This window comes from Anabrus simplex, chromosome X (assembly GCF_040414725.1).
Source record: "Anabrus simplex isolate iqAnaSimp1 chromosome X, ASM4041472v1, whole genome shotgun sequence".
Lineage (NCBI taxonomy): Eukaryota > Metazoa > Arthropoda > Insecta > Orthoptera > Tettigoniidae > Anabrus > Anabrus simplex.
The window spans coordinates 156,727,085-156,743,662 of NC_090279.1; the positions used below are offsets into that span (position 1 = coordinate 156,727,085).

The 16,578-nt window shown below is 39.9% G+C and overlaps 1 protein-coding gene across 1 annotated transcript in view; it reads right to left on the reverse strand.

Moving 5' to 3' along the window:
* 14-3-3epsilon (tyrosine 3-monooxygenase/tryptophan 5-monooxygenase activation protein epsilon) overlaps nucleotides 1-16,578 on the reverse strand; it is a 132,826-nt gene that overhangs the window by 13,380 nt on the left and 102,868 nt on the right. Inside the window, exon 5 of the mRNA XM_067158806.2 lies at nucleotides 16,035-16,240. Coding sequence (XP_067014907.1) covers nucleotides 16,035-16,240 — 206 coding nt within the window. The remainder of the gene's footprint in view (nucleotides 1-16,034; nucleotides 16,241-16,578) is intronic.

A 16,578-nucleotide genomic window follows, 5' to 3' on the forward strand; every position in this document is an offset into this window, starting at 1 on the left:
TTTGTCGCCAGTCACCACGGATGGACATTGGAACAATGGCGTAACGTGATATGGTCGGCCAAATCACGATTTCAATTGCACTATGCCGATGGGCGGCACCGTGTATGGCGCAGACCACATGAAGCGATGGATCCAGTCTGCCTCGAAGGTGTGGTCCAGGGTGCTGGTGCCTCTGTTATGGTCTGGGGTGCATTTTCCTGGTATGGAACAGGCCCCGTAGTTTTTCTGGAAGAGACTTTGAATGGTACGCGGTATGTTGAGCTGCTCGGAGACCATCCCCACCCATGTTTGGGCTTCCAGCGCCCAGGCTGTTCCGCGGTGCTTCAAGATGATAACGTGCCGCCACATCGCTCCCACGTCGCCCGGGAAAGGTTCCAGGAACATGCAGCAGAGGTCCAACGACTGCCATGGCCACTCAGGAGCCCCGATATGAACCCTATCGAGCATATCTGCGATGTCCTGGAACGCAGGCTTCGTGCCATGGATCCTGCACCCACGAACAGACCAGCAAAGGCGGCCGCTCTGCAAACGATTTGTGTCAGCTGCGTCCAGAGGACTACCAAGGACTTGTCGACTCACTGCAGTTCGCAGGGCCAGAGGAGGCCCCACACGCTATTAGGCGACTATCCCATGACATTTGCTAAGTCAAGTGTATTTGTGAATGGATTGTGTGCGTTTGGGGATATATCACTCCTGGAAAAAAAAAAAACCACTTTAGCAACGACTACTGCAGTGAAGACACTGAGGATAGCCTGCCATTTCGACAACTAAACGGTAGGTCTATTTTTAGATTGTTATTAATTTTCCATTTCTTAGGCCTAAATATTTTTGTGAAGCATTAACATACAACAGTACTGAAAACAAGGATTTTCGTGTTACAGGTAGCCAATTTGTATTCAAACTGCATGCTCACCTTGTTCTACTGGCCACACCCATCCACCACAGTAGAATAACCCCTTCAATCTTCGCAGAACTTATCGCCGCACAGGACAGAAGTGGTGAATCATAGTTTATAAAAGATTTAAGATGTTTATTCTAATTAAATATCTCCATTATATAGCATCAAAATGAAACAGCTTATTCTGTCCCCTCCCCCTTGCAATGGATTTTTTTTGAAAATCACACTTCTGGGACCCTACACCACTCCCCTCTCTTTTGGAAGTAAAAAATGGGGTCCTATAGGCAAGTAAATACAGTATCAGGCTACATTTTTCTCCACACAGTCTGTTCATAAATACATATCTTAACTGCAGCATTACTGATTAGATGGAAAATGTTGATTTTAAAATATAATTTCTATGTACTGTAGCCTTACCTCTGTCAAGTTCATATCTTTCTATTTTTAATGCTTGACAAGACCTCATTCAAAATACAAGGTGTCTTCATGTTAAACAGCTAGAAACTGCTCCACAGGCAAGTGATCTTTGTTAATGGCATGAACGGAGCCATACTGCACACAAATTTCTTTTGAGATTCGCTGGTTTTCCCGCTGCCCTATCACATCAGGAGTAATGGCTCGATAGCACTGTCGTGGGCACACGTCTTACAGCGATGTGCGCCCTTCTCAGTATCTCCTATGCCACTCGTGCACACTCGTCATGGACATGCAGTGGTCACAATACTCAGCACACATGCAACAGTAAGTTTTGTGTACTCCAACACACTCAGCCCCCAGGAAACGAATCACACTTCTCTGCTTGCCTCCATTTCTAATAGTTGGACCAACACATTAGACCAGTCCATGCATCAACAAAGACATAATCCAACAACTACCTGCGAGTTGGTACTATGCAGTTCTCCTACCAGAGCGATGGCAGTATCGATAAGTAACAACATTGTTGCCACCTTTTGCGCGGAATGTGTGTTATGGCAGGTGGTCAGTTTTTATTTGAATGCCCCTTCCAGAAGCTGATTGTAAGTCAGTGGCCGAAGTTTTTAATGGAGCTTGCTGGTTTGAATTCACAGCATCGATAAGCCCATCAATTACAGTATTTACTCTTGTATTAGAGCCCTTTTCACCCCATTTTTTACAGAAAAAAAAAAGTAAAGGGCGGTCCAATATGTCATAACCTCAAATTTTATGCAGTGAACACACGACTTCTAGGCTATAAAGAGCTATGTGACGTAAATAAGATTCATTTTAGCTGCTCATATCGCGTAATTCGTTTCATCTCGTTAATTCCTCTGATGAGGTCGATGTCAGGAGGGTCATATGGTCATAAAAACTCACTACGAAGATTAGTCTCACTTCATATTCGACCCCAAAGAGAAAAGAGATAAGGGTATCGTATTATATTAAGCCACATTGATACAAAGTAACTGAATGGCCAGTCATTTGTCTCCGTCAGTTGAGCAGTAGGCCTGCCACACAGCAAACCTGATCACGACTTTCATTTTAATTTTCTTGTGCCGCTAACATCCCTGCTATCGGCGTGTTATCACTCCAAGCGACATCATCTTCACAGCCAATTGTCAGCCATGCACTGCAATCGAGACAGAGCATTCGAGGTCCATCTTTTCGAACCTTTTAAAAATGATTCCATTCCCGGCTACAGAGTCCTAACTGTGTTAAGCTATTCCCATATGGTTTCTACAGAGGGTCTTTGATATTCCCAGCTGGTGTATGTGTAGCAGAAGCCACTCCTGAATAAAGCCACGTTGTTGAAAGCGTGCCAAACCACCAGCTGATAACTAGCGCATGTTATGAGTTTTATTTCTGAATGAAATACATAGTGACTGGAAGCATTCTTTTGATAACTGAGGCTGCTGAAAGCCAGACCCTAATTTTTAAGTATATTTCAAGCTTGTTCTCTACATTTATCACATCAGGATTTACCTAAACAGCTGTAAATGAGATAAGAGAGACCGTATTGTTTAGGTTAGGTATCGCCCGGATAGTGCCAAAGTTCCACGACGGAAAGAGTAAAAATAAATGTGGCAAACTTTCCCGTTATTTATGAATATTTTGTATCATATTTTTATCTCCAAAAAAAAAAAAAAACAACCCCTATATTAGCCCAAGTTACGAGATATTAAACGATCATTTTGGTAATGCGTTTTATCATCATAATGTTTAATTCTGTACGTTCGTTGTCTCCCATTTTTTAAAATTAACGCATACCCTAGTATGTTTCGATTGCCTGTAGTGTTAATGTACAGCGGGGACTGTGTGTGCCCCAGGACTTCTCCGGTAGCTGTGAAGGACCTTCAGAAACCCTGAAGTGACAGCTAATGGGGCTCTGGTGAAGTTCTCGATGGCAGATGCGGCAGAGGAGACATTTGGAATGGCAAATCTGGCAGACGAGGCCTTGGGGTTGAAGAAATGGGGGAAACTACTGCCTTGTGGTGAAGAGGGATCTTCAAAGGCTAAGGGAGACAACCCCTACAGAAAACTGCAGGCCTGGAGGCTCAGGTGGCAGCCCCACCACCAAGCTCGGGTGCTGTGGGCTAATAACTCGCACATCTTAAATCCACTTATTAAAGAAACTGAAGTGAAACGAAACCGGATGGATACCTCGATGACGAACTTTGGCCCAAAATGGAAAATGAGAATTGGTTGTTGGAATGTTAGAACTCTGACAGAGGAAGGTAAACTAAAGCAGGTTGAGAAAGAGATTCAAAATTATGGCTCGAAATTTTTTGGAGAGATCATGATGCAAAATGGGAATACGTTTATTTATTCTGGACAGTCAGGGGAGGATGCTGAACGGAGAAATGGAGTTGGTATGTAACTAAATAGGACATCCAAGAACAGTTTAATTGAATGGAGTGCCATCTCAGACAGAATGATGACAGCTAGATTTCAAGGTAAAATTCGAAATGTAACAATAGTAGTTTGTTATGTAGCAACAGAAGTATCTGATGCCGACATGAAGGATAAATTTTATCAGTTGAATGAAACTATGAAGAATATAAATAAAAGAGATATTGTTATTATTATGGGTGATATGAATGCGAAGATTGGATCAAATAATGAGGGACTACAGCATGTGATAAGGAAACAAAGATTAGATGAAATGAATGATAATGGAGAGAGATTTGTAAATTTGTGTCAGTCAGGAAATGGTGATTGGAGGGACAATCTTTCCTCACAAAAGGTGTCATAAGGTTACATGGGTACCGCCAGATCACAAAATCTAAAATCAGATTGACCATGTAGCCACTAGCAAGAAAATTAGAAGATCATTGACAGATGTGAAGAATAGAAGAGGAGCTGATGTTGGTAGTGATCATGTAGTAGTAGTAGTAGCAGCTGAGTTTAAATTGAAAATAAAGGCTGCATCAAAGAAGTTTGCAACAAAGAGGTTTTTTTTCCCTAGTTGCTTTACGTTGCACCGACACAGATAGGTCTTATGGCGACGATGGGGCGGGAAAGAGCTAGGAGTTGGAAGGAAGCGGCCGTGGCCTTAATTAAGGTATCGCCCCAGCATTTGCCTGGTGTGAAAATGGGAAACCACAGAAAACCATTTTCAGGGCTGCCGACAGTGGGGTTTGAACCTACTGTCTCCCGAATACTGGATACTGTCCGCACTTAAGCGACTGCAGCTATCGAGCTCGGTAAAGAGAGGTTTAACATACAAAGGTTAAACAGTGAAAAGAGGAAAGAATTTGGTCTGGAGTTGAAAAATCTGTTTGAAGTCCTTTCCAATCTCGAAAAAGAGGAAGAGTTGTGGAAAGAACTTGGGAAAATGTAAAGAACACTTATATACAAAAGTGCGAAAAAGTAATTGGTTATAGGAGCTATCAACAGAAAGACTGAGGAAACGTGGGACTTAATTGAAAAACAAAAAGAGGCAAAAGCTATAATAAATCAAAGCAGAACAAGACAGCAGAAGTCAGAAGCCTAAAGGAAATATTCAGAAATTGACAAAATGGTTAAAAGGAGTGCGAGAAGCAATAAAAGAAGGATTGACCTTCTAAAGACATCTCCAAACGGAGGTAGACGATCCACAAGGCCAGCTCTGATCTTGACGCTGCAGCCATGCCATGTGAATTTATTGGAATCTCTCTCACGATCTTTAATACAGTGGTTCCCCGTTGCCTTCTGCCATCCTAATGCCGTTGACCAAATTGGTTCCTCCACCTTGGGGAACAATTTCTTGTCCCCAGGACAATAGAGTGCCCTTACCCATACCCACTCATCCACTCTCAAAGAGACTGCTGGATTGACCAGCAGGCACAAATTGCAGAGGAAGCTGAGAAGAAGGGTGATATGAAACAACTATATTACAAGGAAGTTGTCAAGAGGAGGTTATAGGAAGAGTAAACCAGTGAGGGATAAGCAAGGAAATATATTATCACAAGAAGGACAATTGAGAAGACGGCAAAAGTATTTTTCAGACATTTTAAACAAAGATGATGGAAATGCAAGAAGTAAATGTAGGCTTAGATAGTGAAGACTGAAGAATAAAGCTCGATTCCCAACAAGGCATGAAGTTAGGTTAGCATTGAAACAAAGAATGGTAAAAGCAATAGGTATAGATAATATAGATCCATAAATACTAAAAGTGGATGAAGTGGCCACCATTAATTTGGAAAATATGGAAAGAAGAGAATTCCAGCTGAATGGAAAGAGGGCTTGATTGTGAAACTCCCCAAAAAAGGTGACACCACAGTGTGTTAAGAATGGGAGAGGAATAACACTACTGAGCATACCAAGTAAAATTCTCTCTACAATAATTCTAAACAGAGTAAAGGACTCAATTGAGCAGCGTCTTCGAAAAGAACAAGCTGCTTTCCGTAAACAATGCAGGTGTGTTGATCTAATAAATATGCTAAGAATAATTCTAGAGCAAAGTAATGAATGGCAGGCCACATTGTACTTGACATTCATAGAATTTGAAAGAGCATTTGATTCAGTAAATAGGTAATCACAAAGTTTATACAAGGACCGTAATGTGGAAGACCTTTGTGAAATATGGAGTACTGGATAAGATCTTGAATCTCATGATGGCAATGTATGAAGGGTATAGCTGCAAAGTAGTACATGAGGGAAAACTCTCAGATTATGTGAATGTCACAAGTGGAGTTCGCCAGGGATACGTTCCTTCACCAAAAATCTTGGTAGAGGTGCTCTATAATGTTATGAGAAAAATGTTGGGTGGAAGGAAAAGAGGAATACAATGGGGAATGAGGGAAAGACGGGAAGATTTAGAATTTGCAGATGATATTTGTCTTTTGTCTTCAAGAATTAGTGATATGAAACACAAGTTAGGATTACAGAAGGAAGCAGAGGCTGCAGGACTCAATATAAATGTTAAGACCAAGGAAATGAAAGTAAATGCTAAAATTGATGAAAGATTGTTTGTGGCAGGAGAAGAGAATGAAGAGGTTAAAACATTTACCTACTTGGGAAGTGCAGTGGCAAGAGAAGGAAGGGCAGAAGAGGATGTGAGAGCCAGAATAAGGAAAGCAAATGTCTCCTTCTTGCAGCTGTATACAGTGTGGAAGAATAACATTTCAAGGAAAACAAAAATAATTTTCAATACAAATGTTAAATCAGTCCTATGTGCTTGTGCACCTTGGAAGGTTACACGAACTATCACTAATCTGTTTCAGACATCCGTTGCTTACGACACATCATACACATCAGGAAATTATATCCAATGACAAGCCATGGAGAACAACAAACCAAGTTCCAGTCACAGTGGAAATCAAGGAGGAAATGGATAGGTCATACTTTGAGAAAGCCAGCGGGATCTATAGAATGCACAGCATTGGAATGGAATCTGCAAGGGGCACGGAGGAGAGGTCGTCCTAGGAAGACCTAGAGGAGGCTCTTGAAGCATAAATACACCATTGATGTGTGCTTCAATTGCACGGGTCGGACACGAAACTATTCACCTATTTGTGCGACGTCATCAGAACTGCAGGAGGCCTACGCTACGGAGGCGGGTATTTCTTAACTACGAAACAGATTTACTGCATGACTTCGATGCGCGTTTTCATTGCGTGGGTCGTACGGATGAAACTATTCACAAATGTGCGTGATGTCATAAGGCTTGTAGCTGCTTCGAAGCCTAATCGTTCTGACGAATTACGTTGGGGGGTCTTGTATGCGAGATTTATTATTTTCATTTAATATGTGAGGGGGTCTAATACACAAGTAAATAAGGCAATTGTTTTTGGCTTCCCTGTTTAAGGCCAATATAACCGAAGGAAAGTTTCTGTTGGCTGATACAGCAAGCACCCAGCAGATGTTATTTTTAGTCATTTGTCCACGAGCCGTTATCGATGTTACATCAGTTATGTTGTATTTCCTAATTACGTAGTTTTGTTCTTGTTGGTTGTCATTATTATATTATTCTTGCTTTTGTAACATAGTATATTGGCAGTTTCAGTTATAACAGATTGCTGCCCACAAATTTAAAGATAATTATTTCCCGAAAAAGGTACGCCTAACCCTGTGAAAATAATATGAAGCGTTTTTAAAGTGAGTAACGTTTTAAAATATGGCTGCTACAGCGCTTTAGTTGTCGTTCAGAGCATGCACGCTCAGTACATACATCTGTAGACTAGCCACTAATGCCATTACGGAAGCATTAGCCTGAATTTACATTTGTGCGTATTGAAAACGCCTCTGACAATGGTAGATAGGAAAACTTAAAAGGGTCCACCTTTTCAATACAAAAATGTTATAGTTTATTTATAACATATATTTGCACTTGGATTGGCGTCATCATCAGCCAAAATGTGGGAAATAGGCTAGCATGTAGGCATTTATATTACACAAGGCGTTACATTAAACAATACACATCTTACAAGGAAATAAAAACAGGGACGAATATAGAAACAAATGAATCGTTGAGAAAGCAAAAGTTATACATATTAAAAATAACCTTAACCACACATCTTGCAGTGCAAAAATATTCGTCTTGAATGATTCCTGAATACAAAACACACACGCACACATTTCTGAAGAGCCAGCATGCAGGAAAAAGTAAAGTGAAACCTTAAGAGTTCTTCTGAGAAGAGTTCATTTTTTCTATGTTCCGACTAACTAATGAAGTCTCCCTTGAGTTCCTGATAAACATACACAACAGGAAATTCTCCTTCACTCTCAACAATAGCTATAAAAGACCAACGGTAAATTGTATTTTAAACGCTGCAACAATACACCACAAACACTGGCAGTCAACCTCCAAACTCTCAGAAAACGTATTCCTTAATACCAATTTTATATTCTTGTCGAGCTGAATACCGGACCTGTGAAGATTACAAGATTGTTTTGTGCATCTACAGAATGGTGGTGTTAATGAAGCTATGTAATATAGAGAGAGACTTTCAAAGGTGGTTAAATGAAGAAGTTATATCATGTTCAAGATCATGCTTTCACATCTCTGCACAGTATTTAAAATGAAATTTACCGTTGGTCTTTATAGCTATTGTTGAGAGTGAAGGAAAATTTCCTGTTGTGTATGTTTATCAGGAACTCAAGGGAGACTTCATTAGTCGGAACATAGAAAAAATGATGAACTCTTCTCAGAAGAACTCTTAAGGTTTCACTTTACTTTTTCCTGCATGCTGGCTCTTCAGAAATGTGAGCGCATGTGTTTTGTATTCAGGAATCATTCAAGACGAATATTTTCGCACTGCAAGATGTGTGGTTAAGGTTATTTTTAATATTTATAACTTTTGCTTTCTCAACGATTCATTTGTTTCTATATTCGTCCCTGTTTTTATTTCCTTGTAAGATGTGTATTGTTTAATGTAACGCCTTGTGTAATATAAATGCCTACATGCTAGCCTATTTCCCACATTTTGGCTGATGATGACGCCAAACAGCGTCGAAACTAGTTCCAAGTGCAAATATATGTTATAAATAAACTATAACATTTTTGTATTGAAAAGGTGGACCCTTTTAAGTTTTCCTATCTTCCATTCTCAGTTCAATACGGACAAAAATGAAATTCTTAGATTTAAATCTGACAATGGTCTCGCTGAGTGTGAAGTATGGGCTGCGATTACTCTTTTAAATGCAAAAGACGTTGAAATTCATCAGCAGATTAGTGAAGTGTGTGAAGAACACAGAAAGAATAGTAAGAAAATGGGTTAAAGAAGGCCATACTAACGCCCACGACGAGAAGCGTAGTGGGCAACCGTCAGTTCATTCCAGAAGACTTTGTGCAATAAGTTGATCGAAAGGTTCAAAAAACAAGAGGCTTTAAGATTTGGTCATTATGTTACGAGTTGCCTGAAATTTCAAGGAGTGGTCTTAAATTGTGCGAGGATTCTTAAGATTGTCAGAAGTTGTGCTCACACTGGGACTGATGATGTACACAGAGGTGCACAAAACCAAGCATGTAGGCAATGTTTTGACTGTCCTTGAGCAGTACAGTAATGAAGGTGATTGGTTTCTAAGCCGAATTGTCACTGGTGACGAAAGACGAGTGGCGTATGTTATGTCTGAATCAAAACAGCAATCCATGGAATGGAGGCACTCAACTCGCCCAAGAAAGTGAAGAGCAAACAAACTATTTCACTTCACAAACTTATATGCTTGTGTTTCAGCAGAATTCAACAGAAGAAACTTTAAGAAGAGTACAAATTTCATGGGGCTCAACTACCAAACTCTTAAAAGTTTACAAGGTTCAATGGATATTCTTAAATCCTATCCATGCAGCACAGGGAGGTGAAACCCACGAATGCACATATGTGAAGGCCCAGAAGTAGTAATGTGAAATTTAAAACATTTGCTTACACCAGGGATAGGTAGGAGGCAGGGTGTATTGCTTGTGGATTTTTTGCACCGGGGTGACAATGTCGAGACTTAATGAGAGACCTTGCGTAAAACCAGTTGTGCAATCCAAAACAAACGGTGCGGCATGCTCACAAGGGGGATTCTTTGGCTTTATGAAGATGTACACGACCTCACACGGCTTATTGGACCCGAGACCTTATCACATCATTTGGCTGGGAATGATTTGATCATCCTCTGTACAGTCCTGACCTAGTGCCTAGTGACTACCACTTGTTTCTGCACTTGAGAATACATTTAGGAGGTTAGTCAAATGATGACCTAAAAACTACTGTGCTGCAGTGGCTGGCATTTCAGGCGACAGAGTTCTACGAGGATGGAATTCAGAAGCTCGTTTCACGATGTGACAAGTGCTTTAATATGCATGGAACTTATACTGACAAATAGTTTAAGGTACAAGCTTAACATGTAAAAGAAGAATTGTTTAAAAAAGTTTCATTACTTTTTTTCCTCATATAAAAATGGTACTTAATAAACATGCCTTGTACCTCAGATTGTGATGTCACAAGAATGATGTACACATTCTGAAGTGGATTTATTTGGTGTCACACTGTTAATGTATTTCTGAATTTCGTTCAGTTTGACAAAGTATAAGCACATGGCAGCAATTTCTGTACCTCTACAACAGAATACTAGTTGTTTCAAAATCTGTACCTTAGGTTGCTTTAGCCGATGAAAAGTATCTTATCAAGGAGTGTGTAAAAGTAATTTATTGTAACAGGCAATGTTACATAGCACGAGCGTAATACACAGCTACGCAGTGAGCTAAATAATGGATTCTAGACACTATACAGCCAGCCCAATGAGTATTTAAGCATGCCTCAAATAGAAAGTGTACTTTAAACTCTCAATCTTTCAACGAGGTTGAATAATCAAACAGCCGTTTGTTTCTAGTAAAATATAGTTCATATGAAGGAGGTTGTCAAACCACAAATGCAAATTCCCTCAAATCTCCCCATATATCGACTAACAATGTAGGAACTTAAGTCTTCAATATGGATGTGACATAATTCACTGCTGCAGTGTTCAGCAGAATTCAATAGAAGCAACTTTAAGAAGAGTACACATTTCATAGGGCTCAACTACCAAACCCTTAAAAGTTGGTAAGGTTCAACAGATTTTCTTAACAAATCCTATCCATGCAGCACAGGGAGGTGACACCCACAAGTGCATATATGTGGAAGCCTAGAAGTAGTAATGTGAAATTTATAACATTTGCTTACACCAACTGTCTTTTCTAGCTTGTACAAAAACTTAGCTGCTAAATGCCCAATTTTGCAGACTAAAAGTGGACAGATTTTGGGTCTCTTTGGCCAGGACAGTTTCAACACACTCTGGCTCTTGTTCTTACACCTTTTATCACAAAAATGAAGCCTGGTGATGTACTCAAAACTCGCCCCACCAAACCAAACCAAGTAGGGGTGGTGACCCATCTGGACCTTGAAAACCCTCTCAAGAGCTTCAAGAAATTGACACATACCCTGTTGTTCTAGAAATAAAAGCTCTCTTCAATTGTGAAGACTTCCTCATTGGTGAAGAGAATTCTCCAATGCTTATTGTAGGCGTACCACTGTAGGAGCTCCTTTTATTTCAGTTTCCTTTGCTGCTCCAGTGACATTATCTTCTGCTTCCAGATGGAATTGTGCCACCGTTCTGAGTTTGATCAATTGTTTTTAGGCCTTTTCCCTATTTAATGTGTGTTACAATATTTCATTTTAACAAATTTCGAGCTTTCAGGATGGCTAATTAACAGTTCATCCTTTTGCCTATCTTTAACTTTTATTTTTTCAAAATACAATTGAAATTCATCCCGTTTTAAACGCTGCGCATTTCGCACAAATGTTCCTATGCATCTAACACCAGAGAGCCGACCTCGTCGTCCGCTGTAACTCTGAGTACTTCCTCCTGTATACAATGACCAACCCTGGCATAAAACATACGCCCACACAAATCACAACGACTGGTTGCAGCAGGGCACGGGTTGTAATTAACAGTTTTCTTGCTTGTTGCTTGGCCTCTTGATGTCTGCGGTGTTCTCTTTCAAACAAGCTGACAGCGGTGGATGCAGTGTTCCGCCACAGTAAACGGTCCGCAGCACATTCTTCCCACGTCTGTATTTTTATACCAGTTGTCTTCATGATGTGTTTCAGCTGGGCCTGAAAACGCTTAAGAGGGGCTCCATGAGGTCTACTGTTGGAGCAAAGTTTACCATAAAGAATTTGGTGGGGAAGGTTGGTGTCACCCATGCGGTGAACATGGCCTAAACATCTCAGGTGCCTCAATGCTATTGATCTGTGCTTTGTCAAGAACTGCCGTGTTGGTCACATGACCCTCCCACTTAATATTCAATATACATCTCATTTTCTGTTGGTGGAAGCTCTCAAGTTTTTTGATATCACGGCGATACTGCGTCAAAGTTTCACAGCCATACAGCAGCGTGGAAATGACAACAGCTTTGTACACTGAGTTTGGTATGCAGTTTTAGGTCGTTATTCATGAAGACTGTGCATTAACCGTCCGAATGCTGCATGAACAGCCCCAATTCTTTTATAAACGCCTTGTTCGCTTACAAGATATGAAAAGTGATCAACCTGTTCCAGTATTGTGTATAAGATGGAGATACTGAACTTGGGAAAAGTTAATCCTGGGGCAGATTGTGCAAGTACCTTTGTTTTTTTTAATTAATGGCAAGACCAAAGCGATCACATGCAGTTTTAAAGCAGTCGACAGATTGTTGTAGTTCGCAGGTTTTAGAGCACGAGATGCAGTGTCATCGGCATACTACAGTTCTGTCACCCGCTTAACCAGTGTATGTCTGTGAGCAAAGTCTTGCCAGATTTAAAAGGCCACCGTCAAAACGAAATTTAATCACCATGACTAAGTTGTATGAAGATGATTCATGCAGCATGGCAGCCATGTACAGTGCAAAGAGTGTAGAAGCAAGCACACAGCTTAGTTTCAATCCATCAGTGATTGGGAATGAATCTGATACAGAGTTACCATGAAGAACCTGTCCAGACATGCCATCATGAAGAGCTTTAAACAATTCCACATAATGTTCAGGACATCCAAAATGTCTCAATACCTTCCACATAGCAGATCTTGGTACTGAATCAAAGGCTTTTTCCAGATCATAAACTACAAACAGAGGCTGCTGTTGCTCTCTGCAATTTTCCTGGAGTTGTGTAGCACAGAAGACTCTGGAGGTTAGGAAACCACATTAAGACTCTGGCAAAATCCTCTCCAAGATAATTCGGAGCCGGTTTAATAGAATTCTTGCGAGAATTTTACTTGCAATTGACAAAAGCGATATACCACAGTAGTTCCCAAATACACTACGATCAGCTTTCTTTAAGATAGTGATTATGGTAGCCTTCAAATCGTTAGGTACTTTGAGTTTCCCAAATCAAGAGGACGAGTGTGAAAAGTCTAGTCTTCATAGATATATCTCCATTTTGTATCAGTTCCAGAGGGATGTTATCAGAATTAGGAGCCTTTCTTGGTTTTAGTTGATTGAGTACTTTGGTGAAGTCTGTATGTGGGTGGAACTGCCATCCATGGTTGTTGGGGCTGCTGAGGAACATTACGAAGAAAGTCCTCAGCGGCACTGGAGACACAATTTAGAAACGCAGAGAAATGTTCTTTCAAACACTAAAATTTCCCCATTATCAGTTAAAATGGAGTTGTCAGCAGTCCTCAATGACCCTAATGAAGATCGAATTGGACCATATATCTCCTTTATGCCAGCATAGAAGTTTTGCACGTCATGGGCATCAGATAGTCCTTGCAATTCTTCACCTTTTCGTTGCCACCACTTATTCTTCATTTCCCTAATTTTTGCCCGACATTTTTCTTTCTAAGTTCCAAGAAATGTGATTTTTTCACACTGGAAGACGGATCGATGGGCTTCCCGTTTGCCATTGATCAGACATTTAATTTCTTCATTATTTTCATCAAACCAGTCTTGTCTTCCCCCCCCCCCCCCCAAATCAATTGTTTCCTCAGCTGACTCGGTGATGACCTTCTGAAGCCTGGCCCATTCCTGATTTGTAATATCACTGCTGACTGGATGACTAGCCAGTTTGTTTGAGATCGCTTTTCTGTAATCTTTGTAACACAAATGAAACTATCCGATTACAGATATCAGGGGAAGGTAAGCACAGCGTTTAACGATTCTGTTTAGTGGGTTGTCAATCCAATAGCATATGAAGATTTCTAGAAACAAATTTATATTTGATATTCAGTTATGAAGTACATCATTATGTAGGATTAGTTTCTTATAAATAAAAGCCATTTCCTGTGTAATATTGCCTTGGAGAAAGACAACATCAACATATCGAAAGCAGTACAGATGCTCAGTGCTGCTTGGTGAAATCTGAAAGAAGAAATCATTGCACACTGCTTGAGAAAAGCTGGAGTGGTTTAAGCTGAAGACGACTTCATAATGTTGGACGACGCAGAAACCGAGGAAAACCAGAAGTCCGTTTGAAAAATTGGATGTGCCAGTAGCTGTGAATATTTCCGACTACATCAAATTGGACTGATGTGTTAGTGCAAAAAGAAGTCACTTAAATTCTGACAGACATAAATCCATGTGATAAGGTGGAAGAGATAAATATGCTTAGAAATGTTTGACCGAGTGACTCTTGTGAAGGCAACAAACATGGCACATAGTCTTGAAGAAATTCTTGGTCACAAAAAGCATTATGCCAGAATCTGTCTTAACCATCTTGAATGTAGTTATGTATTGGAGTGTTCAGGAAAATATCACAAGATTTTTCAAAAAATAAAACCCAGGACACAGTGTACTGGAACAATGTAAAATCTACTATGCTAAAAATTTACAGAAAACCTATTGCAATTACTGTATATCATTACCTCTTGTACATATATACTAATTTTCCCATCTAATAAATACCAAGCTTTATCTGTAAATACATACTGAGGTAATGGACATCCTGTAACAGATAACAGATTATTTCTCAAGAACAGACTTATTTCAGTACAAAATTTCACTATAACAAATTAAATTTTGCAGCCCCCAACATTGTTATACTGGTATTTTAGTGAACTTTCAAATATCACCAGACTGATCTGGGTTAAAAACCACCCAACTATGGCTCAAAAGGAGAGCGCACTATGCAGCGAACTCTGAACTATCCGTTCAGGTTCTTAGTAGTGGTGAGTGAATTATACACCTCCCTTACCTAATAAAATTGTTACCTTAACCCTTTAGTGCTCAAACTTCTTCATGTAATTTTTGCATAGATGGCTGGTTGCTATACACGTAGACACTTAGTCCACAATATTTGACAATCTTTCGCTTTCTGAACCTGAATGAACAGTAGTTGCGTATTAAGCCACCCAATACCGGAAAAACTGTGATAAGCAGTCAAAACACACGGGTGTGATCAAAATTACACCCATAAAAACTGCACTAATGCAATATCTTGCAGACTAGGGAGAAAAATTAAGTTGAGTGCATATATTTACATATTTAACGAACTAACCTAAAAGGGGTTAATTAAATACAAAAATCCCTTACGATGTTCACAAATTCTTAACCTCCTACAATACTACAATGGTCTTCAGGAGAGTTTTATCAACTTCCATCAATTTTACCCAACCTAGTCCCCTCCCACCTCACGTTTCCTTACATATCAAATGATGTCTTAAAATACAAAATCCACATACTACTAACAACTAGAAAACTAATATCACAATCTTAGGAAACAAGTCAATAAAATGTTCACAATACAATCTTTTAAAACTAACCCAAAACCAATTTGTTAATGAAAGAAGAAAATTTAATATGAATAGTTTATTTAAACTCAACAATCAAACTGGACATGCACTATGTTTAAGTCATCAGGTACAAGATGTGACACGTAACACAAGGAAAAGAAGGCCCCAATACACGAGTATGGGGGAGTCTTCTCCAGGTCTCGACAAACCCAGCAGACAGAACGCGCTGTATTTATTACAAAAATATAAAAGATTTTAATCCATTCTAAAAGTGCAACAACTAAATTTTGCAGTGGTCTATATAAAAGTAAATATACATATATACATCAGAATTTCTGCAACTTAAGAGAACTTTGAAAGCCAACATAAGAGATGACAAGTTTAATCAAAATTTTCTCAAAATCTTCTAAGAATATAACTTTTTCAAAACTGATAGTACATTGCTTTGAAAAATTCCACTTGTCTAGCTAGGCCTTTCCTTGCCCTGTGTTAGGAGGATTGGGCTAGGAGGGGACGGGATCCTGGAGCGTACCGTCTCCCTGCATATCCGAAGTCCAGAGTGTAAGGTTGTCCCTCAACAACTGCATTATGAGAGTTGAGTCCTTGTAGCTCTCTTCACTCAGGGTATCCAGTTCTGCAATTGCATCGTCGAATGCAGCCTTTGCTAGGCGGCACGCTCTGTCCGGCGAGTTCAGTATCTCGTAATAGAACACTGAGAAGTTCAGTGCCAGGCCCAACCTGAAACAAGAATAAGATAGTGTTCTAACTTTTGTAGTATCACCACACTCTCTTTTCAACTTTGGTCATTTTTCACTTTGTTACAATCAAGCCAATCTGCATCATTCCTACACACGACACCACCAGCATACTACCGATTTTTAAAAGTGGGTGTATAGAAAAATCCTTTGCTAGGAGCCAATGAAAGGTGTGAACTTTAAGAACTGAAATGCCAGAAAATCTCATCTTGGTCAATTATTGAGGTAGGGGGAAATACAGGTTGCTACAAATTATTCTTCAGGGTCGAGCAGATGGCCCCCATGGATCTGGATGGAGGAGAATATTGTGACTGGACAACT